This window comes from Dermacentor albipictus, chromosome 4 (assembly GCF_038994185.2).
Source record: "Dermacentor albipictus isolate Rhodes 1998 colony chromosome 4, USDA_Dalb.pri_finalv2, whole genome shotgun sequence".
In the NCBI taxonomy this organism is placed as follows: domain Eukaryota; kingdom Metazoa; phylum Arthropoda; class Arachnida; order Ixodida; family Ixodidae; genus Dermacentor; species Dermacentor albipictus.
This window is the reverse complement of record NC_091824.1, coordinates 42,063,381-42,077,215: the sequence shown is the minus strand read 5'-3', so window position 1 is coordinate 42,077,215 and position 13,835 is coordinate 42,063,381. Positions and strand designations below refer to the sequence as shown.

Sequence of the window (13,835 nt, the reverse complement as noted above, 5' to 3'; positions counted from 1 at the left end):
GGTGTCGAGTAGACTACAGAACACCTCCTGCGCCATTGTACATCAGTTGAAAATGAAAGACCTGTCCACTGCAAAGCTCTAAATCAGTTGTATAGAAAACCATTAATCTTGGTCAAGATTTTGGGACTGTAGCCTCGCATATCACACCTACAAAAGGCCAAGAAAGGGCTCTGCGATTTGTGAAGGCTACGGGATTGAGTGGCCGTCTATGACCCGGACTGAGGACCATCTGCGATATGGAACAGAAAACTGTTACTGCGTCGGTGATATCCACAGCGGACTTTCTCTTCTTCTCGCAATCCTTCCCGCCACTTTCCGCTCCTCCAGGGCAGGGTTGCTAACCAGGCTCTATTCCGGTTAACCTCGCTGCCTTTCATTTATTCTTTTCTCTGTTTCTCGCGATAGCAAATTATTAGACTGCTGTATGAAGTAGGGATAGTAGTTTTATCGGCCGTGTAAATTTGTAAACGTTCGCTTACTAACGAAATCGGACCCTTTGGAAATCATGATCTAGAAACTGGTGTAGTTCTGAGAGAGAGAGAGATCAGTTAATCAGAGTTATGGAGAATTCGTTCGAAGCCGATCACCCTTGGAAACTCATGGGTTACAACTCGTAAATTGAAATATGGGATGTACGATAACAGATAAAAAAGATTGCGGGTAATTATGTTAATTATTCGAATAAGCATATTGAGTATTGTATGGAATAAGTCATATCGTCGAGTAATTTCGCTCAATGGTTAGAGTTGAGCTATCTGACAGAGGCAATGTATTATTTAATGAAGTGCAGCCGAAAAAAATAAATGAGATACGTGCTACAGTATGGGTTTCCGTAGTATCGAAAGCATATACAAAAATACTCATTTCTTCGTACGAACAGCGCCGTGTGGTTTATGACTTTGACTGCAACAAAAAAAAAATTACCCAGGAGCTCTTGGCAAATCCTATAGTTGAGGGCTCCGATTTATTTATATTTTCTTTGATTTTTTCATCATGTCGCTGAGCGTTCTTGTATTTTTGCCCTCGTGGCGATATTGATGCATGGGCCAGTAATCGAACCCTCGCCCTCACGCTAAACAACAGAACGCTTAACCACTGAGTAACCGCAATTAATAAAAATCATTCGGCTTTCCGATGAGCGCGATAAATGCTCATTCATCTGCTTATTCGCAATGCAACTATTACGGATTCATCGTCAAAAGTTGGTGTTTATTGGCTATGCCTCCAGTATGCACTTGCAGCGTATTTTGCCCCACCGATGCCGGTGTACCAAGTTGCAGTAACAAATAAGCTATCTTGCAGTCTTTCACAAGATGCCCACAGTTCTTGTCTTTCAAGAAAAGCAACCACGACAGGCTTAAATAAATATGAAAAATGATATTGGCATTGGAGACTTGCACTCGTGTGGTCGATGTCGCGAGTGAAAGTCGGTGTGTGGTGATAAAGTGGTTTCCGTCCCACATGGGCAGTGATGTGTCAGATCGCGGCAACGCAAACCACAACGAGACGGCGAACGCGGCGGCGCGAGGACTAACCAACCGTGCGCTGCTACTACGGTCGAGCCGTCGTGGTGGTGGGAAACCAAGGACAAAATGACCTCCTACCATGAAATTGTGAACTGGTACAGACTGGAGTGAAAGACTATGCCGCCACCTCATCCGGGCTTTACCCGTAAGGAGGGGGTTTTATATCTACAACTTCAAACGGGGTCGTTATTCACCCCGGTGCTGATGAGGCACGTGTGTCCAAGTGTTTATGAAAGTGATCTCTGTTGTGTGTGCCGAAAGGAAAGAGCCACTGCAGCTCAAATCCTTTGGGACTGTGCGAAGAATCCGCACGAAGCTGCAACGATAACAACGATCCCGCCGCGGCTCGAGGCCGCAACGAGGTGCTATGACCAAGATGTCCAAGCGTAGGCCGTCCAGTAGATCTCGGCGGCCCTCGAAAGGCAATGACTGAGCGGAACCGGAGGGAGGCTGCCACACAAAAGAGGGGCAGGCGCGGTCGACCAAAGGGAATAGTGCGGCCGCGGCCGAAGTAGAGGTGCCACACGCCGCGAAGACGTCATGGCCGCGTCAAGGTAACGCCTCCCTAACAGGGGAAGGCTAACCGTTCTGCAGGTATTCATAACAAAGTTATTTCACTCACTCACTCACTCGTAGAACATACGGATCATAAGATGAAGGGTGGTCACTATGGTTTAGTATAGCTTGTAATGCCTAGAGGAGACAATCGGTGGTAGAATAAAATAGAGGAATGTTCTATAAGGAGAAAAACGTCGAGGAATCCTGCTGCAATGCACTGAATTAGACGCTAATAGGAAAAAGCATTTTCCATTACCACACCGTCAACAAATTCCCCTTCATCCTCTAATGTTCATAGGTATGGAACCGCTCTTTAAATATCAATCCTTGTTCGCATTTTTAAAAGACGTACATAGTTTTCATATCATTTCACCAGGAAATCCGTAGCACGGCCTCTTAACTGAGGTTTCTGCTGCGATAACTGCACTAAAAGAAAGCACCTGCCTCCCAGCCTTTGGGCTCAAAGGCCTTCTGGAGGCTTAGGTGGTATTTCCATATTCTTGTATTTTAGCTTCACGATCACTTATCACGCGTACTATATCCACAGACAACTACATGTATCACTATCATAATTTGATGCTATATACTATTTTACGCTTCCATGACACTTCCTGATTTTAGGCCACTTTACAGCCATGTTACATGCCACCATCGCAACTCACAAATCAGCGCTTAACACAACATTATCGGTCATGGCGCTCTTTGGCCATACTTGGCCCTTGCGCCACTAAACAATACACATTCATTCAAAAACGTCGAGGATGGCGGTGTGTCAGGTGGAATGAGAACACTGGGAAACTTGGTAGCATGGGATAGGCTCCCCTGATGCAGGACAAAGAATCAGTGTGTCGGAACGGATCGAAAACAAAAATGAAAAGAAAAAAAACAAAAATTTTGACCGGCACAAAAACATAACCGATACGTCATTTATTACTTTGTTTCGGAATGAAACCGAAATATTTTTGATTGGTTTTCTGTTAAAGGGAAAAGTCGGCAATCCGACACCACCGACATCGGGCGGCGTCAGAATTGGCGTGTATCTCAGGAAGGCACACTACGAGGATCTCAGCCTGACTCTCAGTGCACTAGCAGATCGTCATCGTAGGAAAACCCAGGGCTGGTGCGCTGAAGTGCTTATCGTTTCGTTTTCTACGGGTACAACGCTTTGTTATTGACGTTTTACAGTTCGTTTAAGTTTGTTTTATCAGAACAGTGATCTCCTATTTCGGCGAGTAAACTCGATGACGTGCTGCTTCTGAGATTATGCTCAGTGCCTTGAGTAAAGGTACTGAGCATGATCTCAGAATTCATAATTCACTTATTCACAAAAATAACCATCATGTTTTTATTTTTACTTTGCTTCGAAAATGACTGCATGCGAAACAAAACCGCTATGAACCATTACTAAATTTTTTTGTTGTTCCAGAACGTAACCGGAGCAGAACATTTTTCAGTTAAACGAAACTGAAACCTAAAAAAAAAAACATTTTGTCCCGACACCCTGCAAAGAATACTTGTGGTCGCTGGCAGGATAATTCGTCTTGTGCTGCAGATAAATTGGCTCATGATAATCATGGCGACAAGCGATCTGCAAGGACTAGTTTTGCTAGTTATGAGTTGGTTAAGAATAAATCGTACCAGACCAGAAAAAATAAATGCTACGGACAGTAACGTTTACCTGGCTATCCTCAATTTGCCGACAGAGATTGAAGCAGAGAACAATCGTAGTGCCTGCTTTCAGCAGTGTCATCAGTACGCATTGAAACTTTGGATCAATGTTTCTAATGTCAGCAAACACAATTAAGAATGCAAATTTTTCATGAGTTGAATTTTCTGAATGCGCAAATTTCAAGGTACCACTCGAGGCGTGTCAGCAACGTTTCCATCCTTAACTTTATGAACGCATCTGGCCAGCAAGATTGGCAGGTACGACGTAAGGTCCGGCGGAGAGCTTACGAGGCTTTAGCATGCAGAGGCCCCAGGCGGTTGCACCTTTGTTGCTCTGGACTGAAACCGTCATGCCTCGGCTGGTAGAAAAGGTGCAGAAGAGAACACTGTGCTCTCGGACAGAAGTGACGTACGAGGCATAAGTTATCCCGTTGGGATCCGATTATGAGGAACGCCTGCACGTAGTCAGGTCAGCTTGCAGATATTCCCTAGAGAATGGTGCCTCCACACTGTGATCTCATGAGTGAGAAAACCATGTCGCCAACGACCTTTACGCAAAAATCACCAGCCAAGTCAAGCTCTCAACTGCTCTTTGATGTAGAGACAGCGCAGTGAAGAGGCGACGTAGTGAAAGTACGCGAATGTCGTGCAGGATTCTGCACACAAGGGCTGAAGGATGGAGAGGGTGCAGCTTATACGCAGAATCATCTTTTCTATTGCTGTTCTTGAAGCTTGCTTATCTAACACTGGGTTTTCTTCTGTGTGCGCCTGGCTTTCTTGAGGTAATAAACGGATATTGTGCTTCTATGCCGTATCTCGGCTCTCAAGCGAATGGCCCCAAGTCTCAAATTTTACGTCAAACTCCGTGCGTCTTGCAGATGAAGACGAACGCGTAAAACTTGCACTGCTTGCGCGGTTATCCTCGAAATGACCTGGATGTCGGTCACCACATCTGTCCTTCGCTGAAAGTCTCCTTCGCACCCCCAAGTTTACGAGCAAAGACATGAAATTGTATTTCGGTGACTTTCAAGCCACTCTGGGATCGCCGGTGCCGAGTGCGCACGCCAAGATAAGTGCGAGGCTATAGTGCGGTCAAAAATCCATGCCATGCGGCAACTTTACTGGCTTGCTCATTGTATCAAACTTCGACAGCGAAATTCACCCAATCTTACTAACTCTCCATTGCATTCACTGGACGCTGGCCTGTGTCTTTGCTGACCACCGGAATCTCACGTTGTGAAAGGATTTTTGTGTGTCGCATGAAACTGGGGGCGTCGCATTCCCAAACGTTAGTCCTTTCCTCATCAGTATGGCCAAAAGCGCCGCATGCCATCTTTGCAGATGTAATGAGACTTCAGGGAATATTCTATGACGCTATCCATCTATCTACACTCAACGGTATGCTCTGCGTGCTAGTCTGAACCGTCTAAACGAGTGCTTCTTCTCACCTTAAGCGAAGTACTCTAGTATTCGCAAGGTCATTAAAGCGCTAATGTGCTGTCTAAAGGCAACTCGAAATCCAAAATCAAGAAGGGGGCCACGCAATATTTATAGCCTGCTAAAGGCAACTTGGGAAAACACGGCGAAGGCGGGCGATGGAAAATGAAGACGATGAGCGCGACGAGAAAAAGGTAAAAGTGGGAGCCAACCTTTCGAGGAGTGGGCTTGTCTGTTTCAGGGCAATTTGGTAATGCGAGCACTTCTGACTATATTTGACTTCACATTTATCGGCCGTTCCACACGAGTTGGGTAGTCTACCGGGTGAGAGCGTGGCTGACCTCGCTGCTTCCCCTGTTTTATCTATCCCCTTGCTTGTGTATTGATGCGGACAAAATTGTTTATATTAATATACCTTGCTCCGGGTTCGAGTTATAATGGAGAGGGGAGACCTTACATCATAATTAACGTCGTCGCAACGGCTCGTACATTCACCCGCACGCGCCGTGCAAGTGTCGTTTTTCTTTCTCTCCCACTCAATTTTCCTTGACAGTGAAATTGCGCGCGGATATAATGGGCCACTTTGTCACAATCAAACCTATTCGGGTCGCACCGGTGTTCTCGGATCGCGCTTTAAACCATGGATACCGTGACGTCTACTCGCCGTCCTTTCTATTAATTTTTTTTTCTTAGTGATGAAAGACTGTCAGCAAAGTATGAACGCGAGTTTGTGCGCTACGCGCTCGGTGCTAGGTTAATTTGACAGACAAATCTCTTTCTTCCATGTGACGTTGCTTGTGATGTGAAACGAAGATGCCAGCAACGAGTCGGCTTCTTGCGGGCGCTTATATGCGGATCTCAGCTCGCGGCGGCACCACGACATCTTCATGCGAACTGCGTTTCATGAAGATATCGTTCAGACCATGCGCTTACATACCTTCAACCGGTTTGTATAGTCTGGGGTATTGAGATGCCCGCTTCAGTTAGCGGATAACGAGTAAAGTAAGCCTGTCAGTCCTGCAAAAGCGACTTTTGTTACCGTTTGCATTGAGAAATCAACCAAGGTCACGCACTTACCGCATTTACCGAAGTTCGGTTCGGTAATTGCCACCCGGTATTAATCATCCAAATGGTAAACCTTTCAAATTAGCGCCGGCCATCGGAATGAATGGAAATTTCGCGAATGGCAGACCCTCATAATATAGCGTAGTGTTCCGTACAAAAAAAAGGGGGGGGAATCATGGAACTGTCACCATTCAGCTACAATGGAATCGATGGGTGGTACTTGGATTGATCTAATTTTCGGGCTTACGCCTTCAGACGTTCTTGCGGCATTATTTATCGCGCTTTATCTTTGTAAATGCCTTTAGAACCTAATTTTATTTTCTAAAAGCATGAAGACACTATGTTTCGGAGCATATGAAAAATCATTGCAAAGTTATGGGCTTACAGCCGAGTTGCTTGCGGGAAATAAGCTTGCAATGTCATTGATGCCAAGGAGGACGACGTTTAGACAAATTCGTCCTCTGCTCGTAATTTCCATACTGGCTGAATCGTCGTACATACAGCCCCCGCAGTCATTAGCGCCGGAGCTCCTGCTCGTGTGTATTTCTATCATCAATAACTCCCTTCGCCAACTTAACCGAGAACAGGCGCATCCAGCCAACTTGCACACTGGCTAACGTCCCCCTATTTCGCTTGCTTTCTCTCCTCTTCCTCCTTCTTCCCTTTTGCAGATTTCGTCAGTAATATTAGTAAATGTAAAACTTTGTTGAAAGTACTGACTGGCGGCTACCTGCACTGTCAGAGTCGTTCACTGTGTCCCTTCTCGCAACTCAACTTTATCGAATCCCATAACATGTTTACAATCTACATGCTCCTAAGTGTTGGCGACCTTTATCAACGCTGTACAACTTCCACAAGAAAAGACAACGCTATACAGTCAGGTGCATTTGTAGCACACAGTACAAATTACTTCTTTTTGTCACCAGATTACCGTACAAAATAAAGTGCCAGCACGAGAAATGCGAATACCCCTGCAGCCGCAGACGACTCCTTGCTTGAACGCAATGATTGATGTAACTGTGAGACATTTTTTTTCTTTAGTGTAGCTGTGACACATGTGAGACAGACGCGTTGTTGATTTTATTCCTTTTTGGCTTAAAATGAAACGACTGTCAATGATCCACTTTATCTGGAAAAAGTTTTTCTTTATAACTACGGCACGCAATAGTAAAGGAAGCTTCCAAATCTAGACTGTTGCGTTCAAATAACGTTAGAAACGCAGCTGCAGTCCACGGAGGTCACCAGTTTTCAGCTACTCGTATACAGCTGTAACTGCAAGAACACAAGCCTATGCACATGTGACTACTTTCGCAAAGTTTGTCATATTTAGAAGTAGTTAGGCGGCTGTCAAATGACCATATTGACGAGTAAGCAAGAAATCAGCAAGCTGTGTTTATAGTAGAGGGCAATTTCACAGAGGACGCGTTATAAAATCCCAGGAAAATGAAGGGTTAATGGCTACCCAAGATATGAACGGCTGCTAAAGCGAAGGAAGAAGCAGTGAAAAACCTGGTAAAATTCTGAGGTAAAGAACTGTGTAATTACGTTCATGACGAAGGAAAAGACGGCGAAGAAGGAAATGGTGGCAACGCAGCGCCAGTGGTATCTGGATCCGCAGCCTACGCAAGTCGTGTACTGTATGTACCCTAGAGGTACAGCAGAGAGAAAGATAATTTGAGACCCGCCGTGGTTGCTCAGTGGCTATGGTGTTAGGCTGCTGAGCACGAAGTCGCGGGATCGAATCCCGGCCACGGCGGTCGCATTTCGATGGGGGCCAAATGCGAAAACACCCGTGTACTTAGATTTAGGTGCACGTTAAAGAACCCCAGGTGGTCGAAATTGCCGGAGTCCTCCACTACGGTGTGCCTCATAATCAGAAAGTGGTTTTGGCACGTAAAACCCCATAATTTAAAAAAAGATAATTTAAGCTCTGTTGGTAAATTACCCTTGTGCGATGCCGAAACCGCCTTCTTGCTAATAGAAGATGTTTTGCAAGCTAGCAAAGAAGCAACAACGAAAGACGCGTGGCAATGCCGTGTTGAAATTATGCACAAGCTTCCCGTGATGTCCTAAATTTTGAACGTGACTGCTCGTGTCTAGTTAACGTATTATCAGTAAACATGGGCTACATTGTGTGCTAAAAGGGTCAAAGACAGAACTTAGCGAGCTTAAAGAACATATATTGAGCCACAACGGCTAAAATAGGAAAAGGCGTCCTGAAATCCTTGAAGACACACCGACGTGCAGGCTATGGGGTGTCGGCGCTAAACTTTAAAAAGAGATAAAAATTTCACCTTGACTTTCTTTTCTTATAATCAACCTGATAAATAAATGAGATAAACCTTTTAACAAATAATTTATCAGGCTAAGCAGTTCTCATGTTTCCCGTTTGTGTATGTTTAAGTTGGGCTCGGAGGGTTCTACGAACTCTTGGCGAGCTCACATCCTTCGGTGATAACTTCTTTGGCAACGTTATTGGCACACTCAAAAACAGCTCCCTTCAATGGTGAGATGCGGTCGATTATGTCAGCACCGTGTCTCCATAATACAGAACTCACGCAGATAATTCCACTGATAGCAAGCAGTGTGGCAAGTTGGTCTTGTTGGCTGTTCATCACAGTGAATACAGTATACAGTATACACGTGTAGCGCGCTGTGTATGTCTACTCCTGTGTGTGCTGTCTACTTCGCGCTGTGCCCACAGTCAGATAACTATCATTTTCACCTACTCGTAAAATATTATAAGAAACACCACTTCAATAGGTCGAAAGCTTAATGTAATATGGAAGCAATAGCGCTGATCCGTTGCCTAAAGGAAAACTAAAAGTCCAAGATGATGCGATTAGACGGTGCACAGATAACCAGAAACTTTCCTTGTTCCGTGCAGCAGAGCTCGAACAAACGGCACACCTAACACAAGTATGTTTATACCAGCAGTGCTTGCCGTGCACTGTAGCGCTGACAGGGCCAGTGGCGTAGCAACAGGGGGGGCCGGGGGGCCGTGGGCCCCGGGTGCAAGGGACCACGGGGGGGGGGGGGGGGGGGTGTTGTTATATACGTCTGAAGACACCCCTCTTTCCGCCGGCTATACCCGGGGGGGGGGGAGGTGACAGAAGACCTATGGGCCCCGGGGGCCGGACGACCTAGCTACGCCACTGGACAGGGCAAAGCGCGCAGACTGTGGGAATTTTAGTAGAGTGAGCCGAAGAAGCGTGATTGGCTGATTGATTTTTTAGACACGACTAATCAAGCATACTTGATTAATTGGTGATGGCGTGATCATTGATTGATTGATTGATTGATTGATTGATTGATTGATTGATTGATTGATTGATTGATTGATTGATTGATTGATTGATTGATTGATTGATTGATTGATTGATTGATTGTATAGACATCCTCGATAGGTTGACTTATTCATTGCAGGTGGACCTCCGACACGTGGACGAGGTGCAAAATCAGAGCTTGGTGGAAATCGGTGTAGACCTGACGGAGTTCTACCTCAGCGTCGAGTGGGACATTCTCGAGGTGCCCGCGGTGCGACACGAGAAATACTACACATGCTGCGAGCACCCTTACATCGACATCACATTCAACATAAGCATGCGGCGCAAGACGCTCTTCTACACGGTCAACCTCATCGTGCCCTGCATGGGCATCTCGTTCCTCACTGTACTGGTCTTCTACCTACCTTCCGACTCCGGCGAGAAAGTTGCCCTCTCCATCTCCATCCTCCTCTCTCTCACCGTCTTCTTCCTGCTGCTGGCCGAGATCATCCCGCCTGCGTCACTAGTGGTACCGCTGCTGGGCAAGTACCTGCTGTTCACCATGGTCCTGGTCACCCTGTCCATATGCGTCACCGTCGTAGTGCTCAACGTGCACTTTCGCACGTCCTCCACGCACAGAATGGCCCCCTGGGTCAAGAGGGTGTTCCTCCAGGTACTGCCGCGCCTGCTCCGCATGCCCCGGCCCGAGCAGGAAGACCCCCTCTTCAAGCTCGTGGTGCCTAGTTGCAACGGCGCCGAAGCGACGCGAGACCCGTACGCCACCGCCTCGACGAGTGCGTCACCGGGCCCCGGCTTTGAAGACGGCGTGTACCAGCGGGACGAGGACCCGATCGTCTGCAAGGTGCACGGTCTTCGCAGAACTGCCAGCGAGACGTTCGCGGAGTACGCGACGCAGCCGTCTTCCGTGGGGCACCGCCACCCGTCGCCACCTTCCCCACTGGTTGGCGGTGCACCAGCCATGAGGCTCCACTTCTGCCCGGAGCTGCAGCGGGCGCTCGAGTCCGTGCACTTCATAGCCGACCATACGCGTCGATATGAGGATCACATCGAGGTGTGCCTTTTTTTCGCATTTTTGTACGTCCCTTTTCCTTCTATCTCAATTTCGCCGAATACACATGTAAGCTTGTAATACAAGCAGCTGTGAAATAACTGCACGCTGCTTCTGATCTCTCTAAAGCAACACCGGCTCTCGATATTTTTCTGTTCAGTGATATAGTGACTGTTCTGTAGAGATTGTCCTGTTTAATATATAGTTTAACGGTCCTTGTTGAGTAAGAGGTAGGAAGTTATCACATTTCACCGCCGGCACGAACATCACGTCATACTGGTCATTCATTAAGGGATACTCGCCTCAAAACGCGCGCTGTTACTTTTTCGTCCTCGTTTCGTCTGGTGCAGTTGTAGACTGGAACGGCCTTCCTTACGACACCGCTGCCATCACGAGTTCATCTGCATTCGCGGAAGAAGTGTCATCGATTCTCTCACCTTAACTAATATTGTTTTAACTATTGTTGTAATCCCACCCCTTATGTAATACCCCCGTGTGGGGTCTTTAAGGAAATAAAGAAAGAAAGGAACAAGTGAAGCGAGAAAGCACATCGTTTTCTATTTTCGAGTTCTTGTAGCCTTGTGTAGTCCAAATTCACTTGTGCATCATTCATATTACATGATTGCTGCCCCTTGCTAAAAGTGATGTGCGTTGTCTATAATGCTACAGTAATTAAGTTAAAGTCTCAATGAGCTTGTCATCGTGGTCGGTTTGCCCCAGTCCGCCTTCTGGCAAGGCCTTGCGTGCCGTCATCAGGCATGAACTGGCCTCTTTGACCTACCCCGAACCTCCACCACGTATGACGTCTCTGTTGGAGCGACGTTAATTTGACCCTATTATCGTACCCGCAAAGGCACACACGCGATGCTGATGATCACACACGGAACTGAAGATGAGGATCGATCAACGTAGGATGATGATAGTATTATACAGATGAAGAGTACGAGCGTAATAAACGCCGACACTAATGAGGGATTTCCCAAATACCGTCAAATAGAAAGTACGCACGAACTGCACTTTTCACGTAAATCTACTCACATGAATAAATGCACCGTTGCTACTCCTGGTGATACTTTCACCGTCACCACAGCATCATGTAATAGTAGCCCTCTGTCTGCAAATGTTCCAGTATTTTATGTGGTATCTGGGCGTATGTTCAACTAACTCTAAATACGGCGACACCAGGGTGACAAGAGGATGCAATAACAGCTCACCACATTCTCTTCTTCGCGTTTGACTGAAACATTACTGTTCAGGTTGGGAGGCTTACTTTGGTAGAAATGAAAGCACGGAAAACGCCTTTTTTTTCACAAAAGGTGACAAATACGACAATACGCTCATTTCTGACTCATGAAGAGATGTGCACATGGGAAGATAACTCCACAGGAAGTGGCAGTGTTCTTAACCATCATTCTAATCACCACGTGATTGGACATCTTTTCCTGTCGCGAACTCAATCTTCACTGAGCTATCAACCCATAATGCTCATCAAGGTTATTGCTTATCTTTAAAGAAAAGTGACCAGCAGCGCATTCCTTACATTAACTTTGTCTACAAGAGCGCCACTTAAACAAATTATTATTGTCCTCTTCATATTCAGGTAAAGGAAGACTGGAAGTACGTCGCCATGGTGTTGGACCGGCTGTTCCTGTGGATCTTCACGGCAGCCGTCATTGTCGGCACATGCGCTATAATATTGGACGCGCCCACACTCTACGACACCCGCGAGCCCATCGATGTCCGACTGTCCGAGATCCTTAGTGTGGTCTATAAGGGACATCAGTCCTAGTTAGCACCGCCCTTTCAAGGATAGAAGCAGCAGAACTCAACACGAACTGTGTGTTGCAAACCATGAGTGTTCGTACATTTTATTTTTTCTTTAAAGTGATGGTGTTATAGTTATGATTCAGCCCGATACAGCATGTCTTCTGAAGTTTCCGCACATCCCACTACCGTGCGGGGCGCCTGCGTTGGTGCCACTTTTTAAGCCACGTGAGAACAACTCAATGACTGCCTTGGTACAATGGACCAATGCGGGACGAGAGAATGGAGCATGCCGAATTTCCATGGCACTGACGTGTCGAAGTTACAAGGGTGTCGCGGCGTTCTTATCTTGATCCTCTACGCAGAAGTTTCAGTATGAACTTCTTTAGTCCCACCATTACCAAACGAAACCAAAGGTTATAAATATAGCAAGACCACACATACAGTTAGCTATAACATACGTTGTAACGCGCAAGGTAAGACTACCTCACATGGATTTAATTTTTAACGCGGAGCTTTCTTTGACATATTCCAGGCATATCGCAGTGGGTAGCTTTAGGTCTCGCCTCGCTTAGGGCACTTGCAATGAAGGCAAATTGATATAGGTCTTACACTCTGCGAAAATTATTATCGTTCAGAGTGTTCGGCAAGTAGTTCACCATACGGAATCGTTTGGAGTTCTGCAAAGCATTATCAGATGGGCTGAAGTGTTTTGCGTATGGCTGCGTGATCCGATCATGCGTGCGATTACAGCAGCTAGTCTACGACGGTAGTATGAGGCCACCAGCATGACTAATGATATTTCTTTATTTACTTTCGTACTACAGCTAATAAACACTACAGCCTGTTTTGTTGGTAAATGAACATATCCGGAAGGGTTGGGTACATTGTCGCACAATGCCTGTGTAGCGTTCTCTGCTACCAAAAAAAGACTGGACAATGAGAGCTCCAGACTAACGCAGCATATGAAAGTGCTGGGTGCCACCAGGGAAGAATGGGAGGAAGTAGCACGCTGTGGCTTTTGTGGGCGATTGGCGAGGACGTGACGTTCAAAGCACGCGAAACGCAGGGGCAAAGTTGTGGCCGAATGGAAACTGGCACGCAAGAGCCCGTGCTACCGCTCGTGCTATACGGGGTGATCAGTTTTAACATTTCCGGATTTCTTTTAAACCGTCTGTTACAGATAATGTAATTCCAATCCCTGTGCTGAATTATACAAGGATGCGGACATTATTTGCACAAAAAATCGAGACACATGTTCAAACTCACTAATTATCGTCCTAATTATCTCACAGCAATTATTCCGATTTGCGAATCGCAGCCAGTGAGACTGCAAGACGTATCCGCTTGAAGTTATACTCCAGGATGACACCGGCCTATAGATATTATTTCCTTAAGTGCGGTACGAAATACGCAGACATTCCAGTTACTTTTGTGCTTCAATGCATCAAAGGGCGTTTTATTTAAAGAAAAAGTAAGTGG

General features: G+C 46.2%; 1 protein-coding gene across 4 annotated transcripts in view; it reads left to right on the top strand.

The window, feature by feature from the left end:
* Window positions 1-13,241, top strand: part of LOC135907134 (acetylcholine receptor subunit alpha-like) — a 294,303-nt gene extending 281,062 nt beyond the window's left edge. For all 4 annotated transcript variants that reach the window (XM_065438787.2, XM_070536904.1, XM_070536902.1 and 1 more), the window contains 2 exons: window positions 9,681-10,592; window positions 12,190-13,241. In XM_065438787.2, the coding sequence (XP_065294859.2) occupies window positions 9,681-10,592; window positions 12,190-12,378 (1,101 nt within the window). In that variant the 3' untranslated portion in view covers window positions 12,379-13,241. The remainder of the gene's footprint in view (window positions 1-9,680; window positions 10,593-12,189) is intronic.
* Window positions 13,242-13,835: the final 594 nt, after the last annotated feature.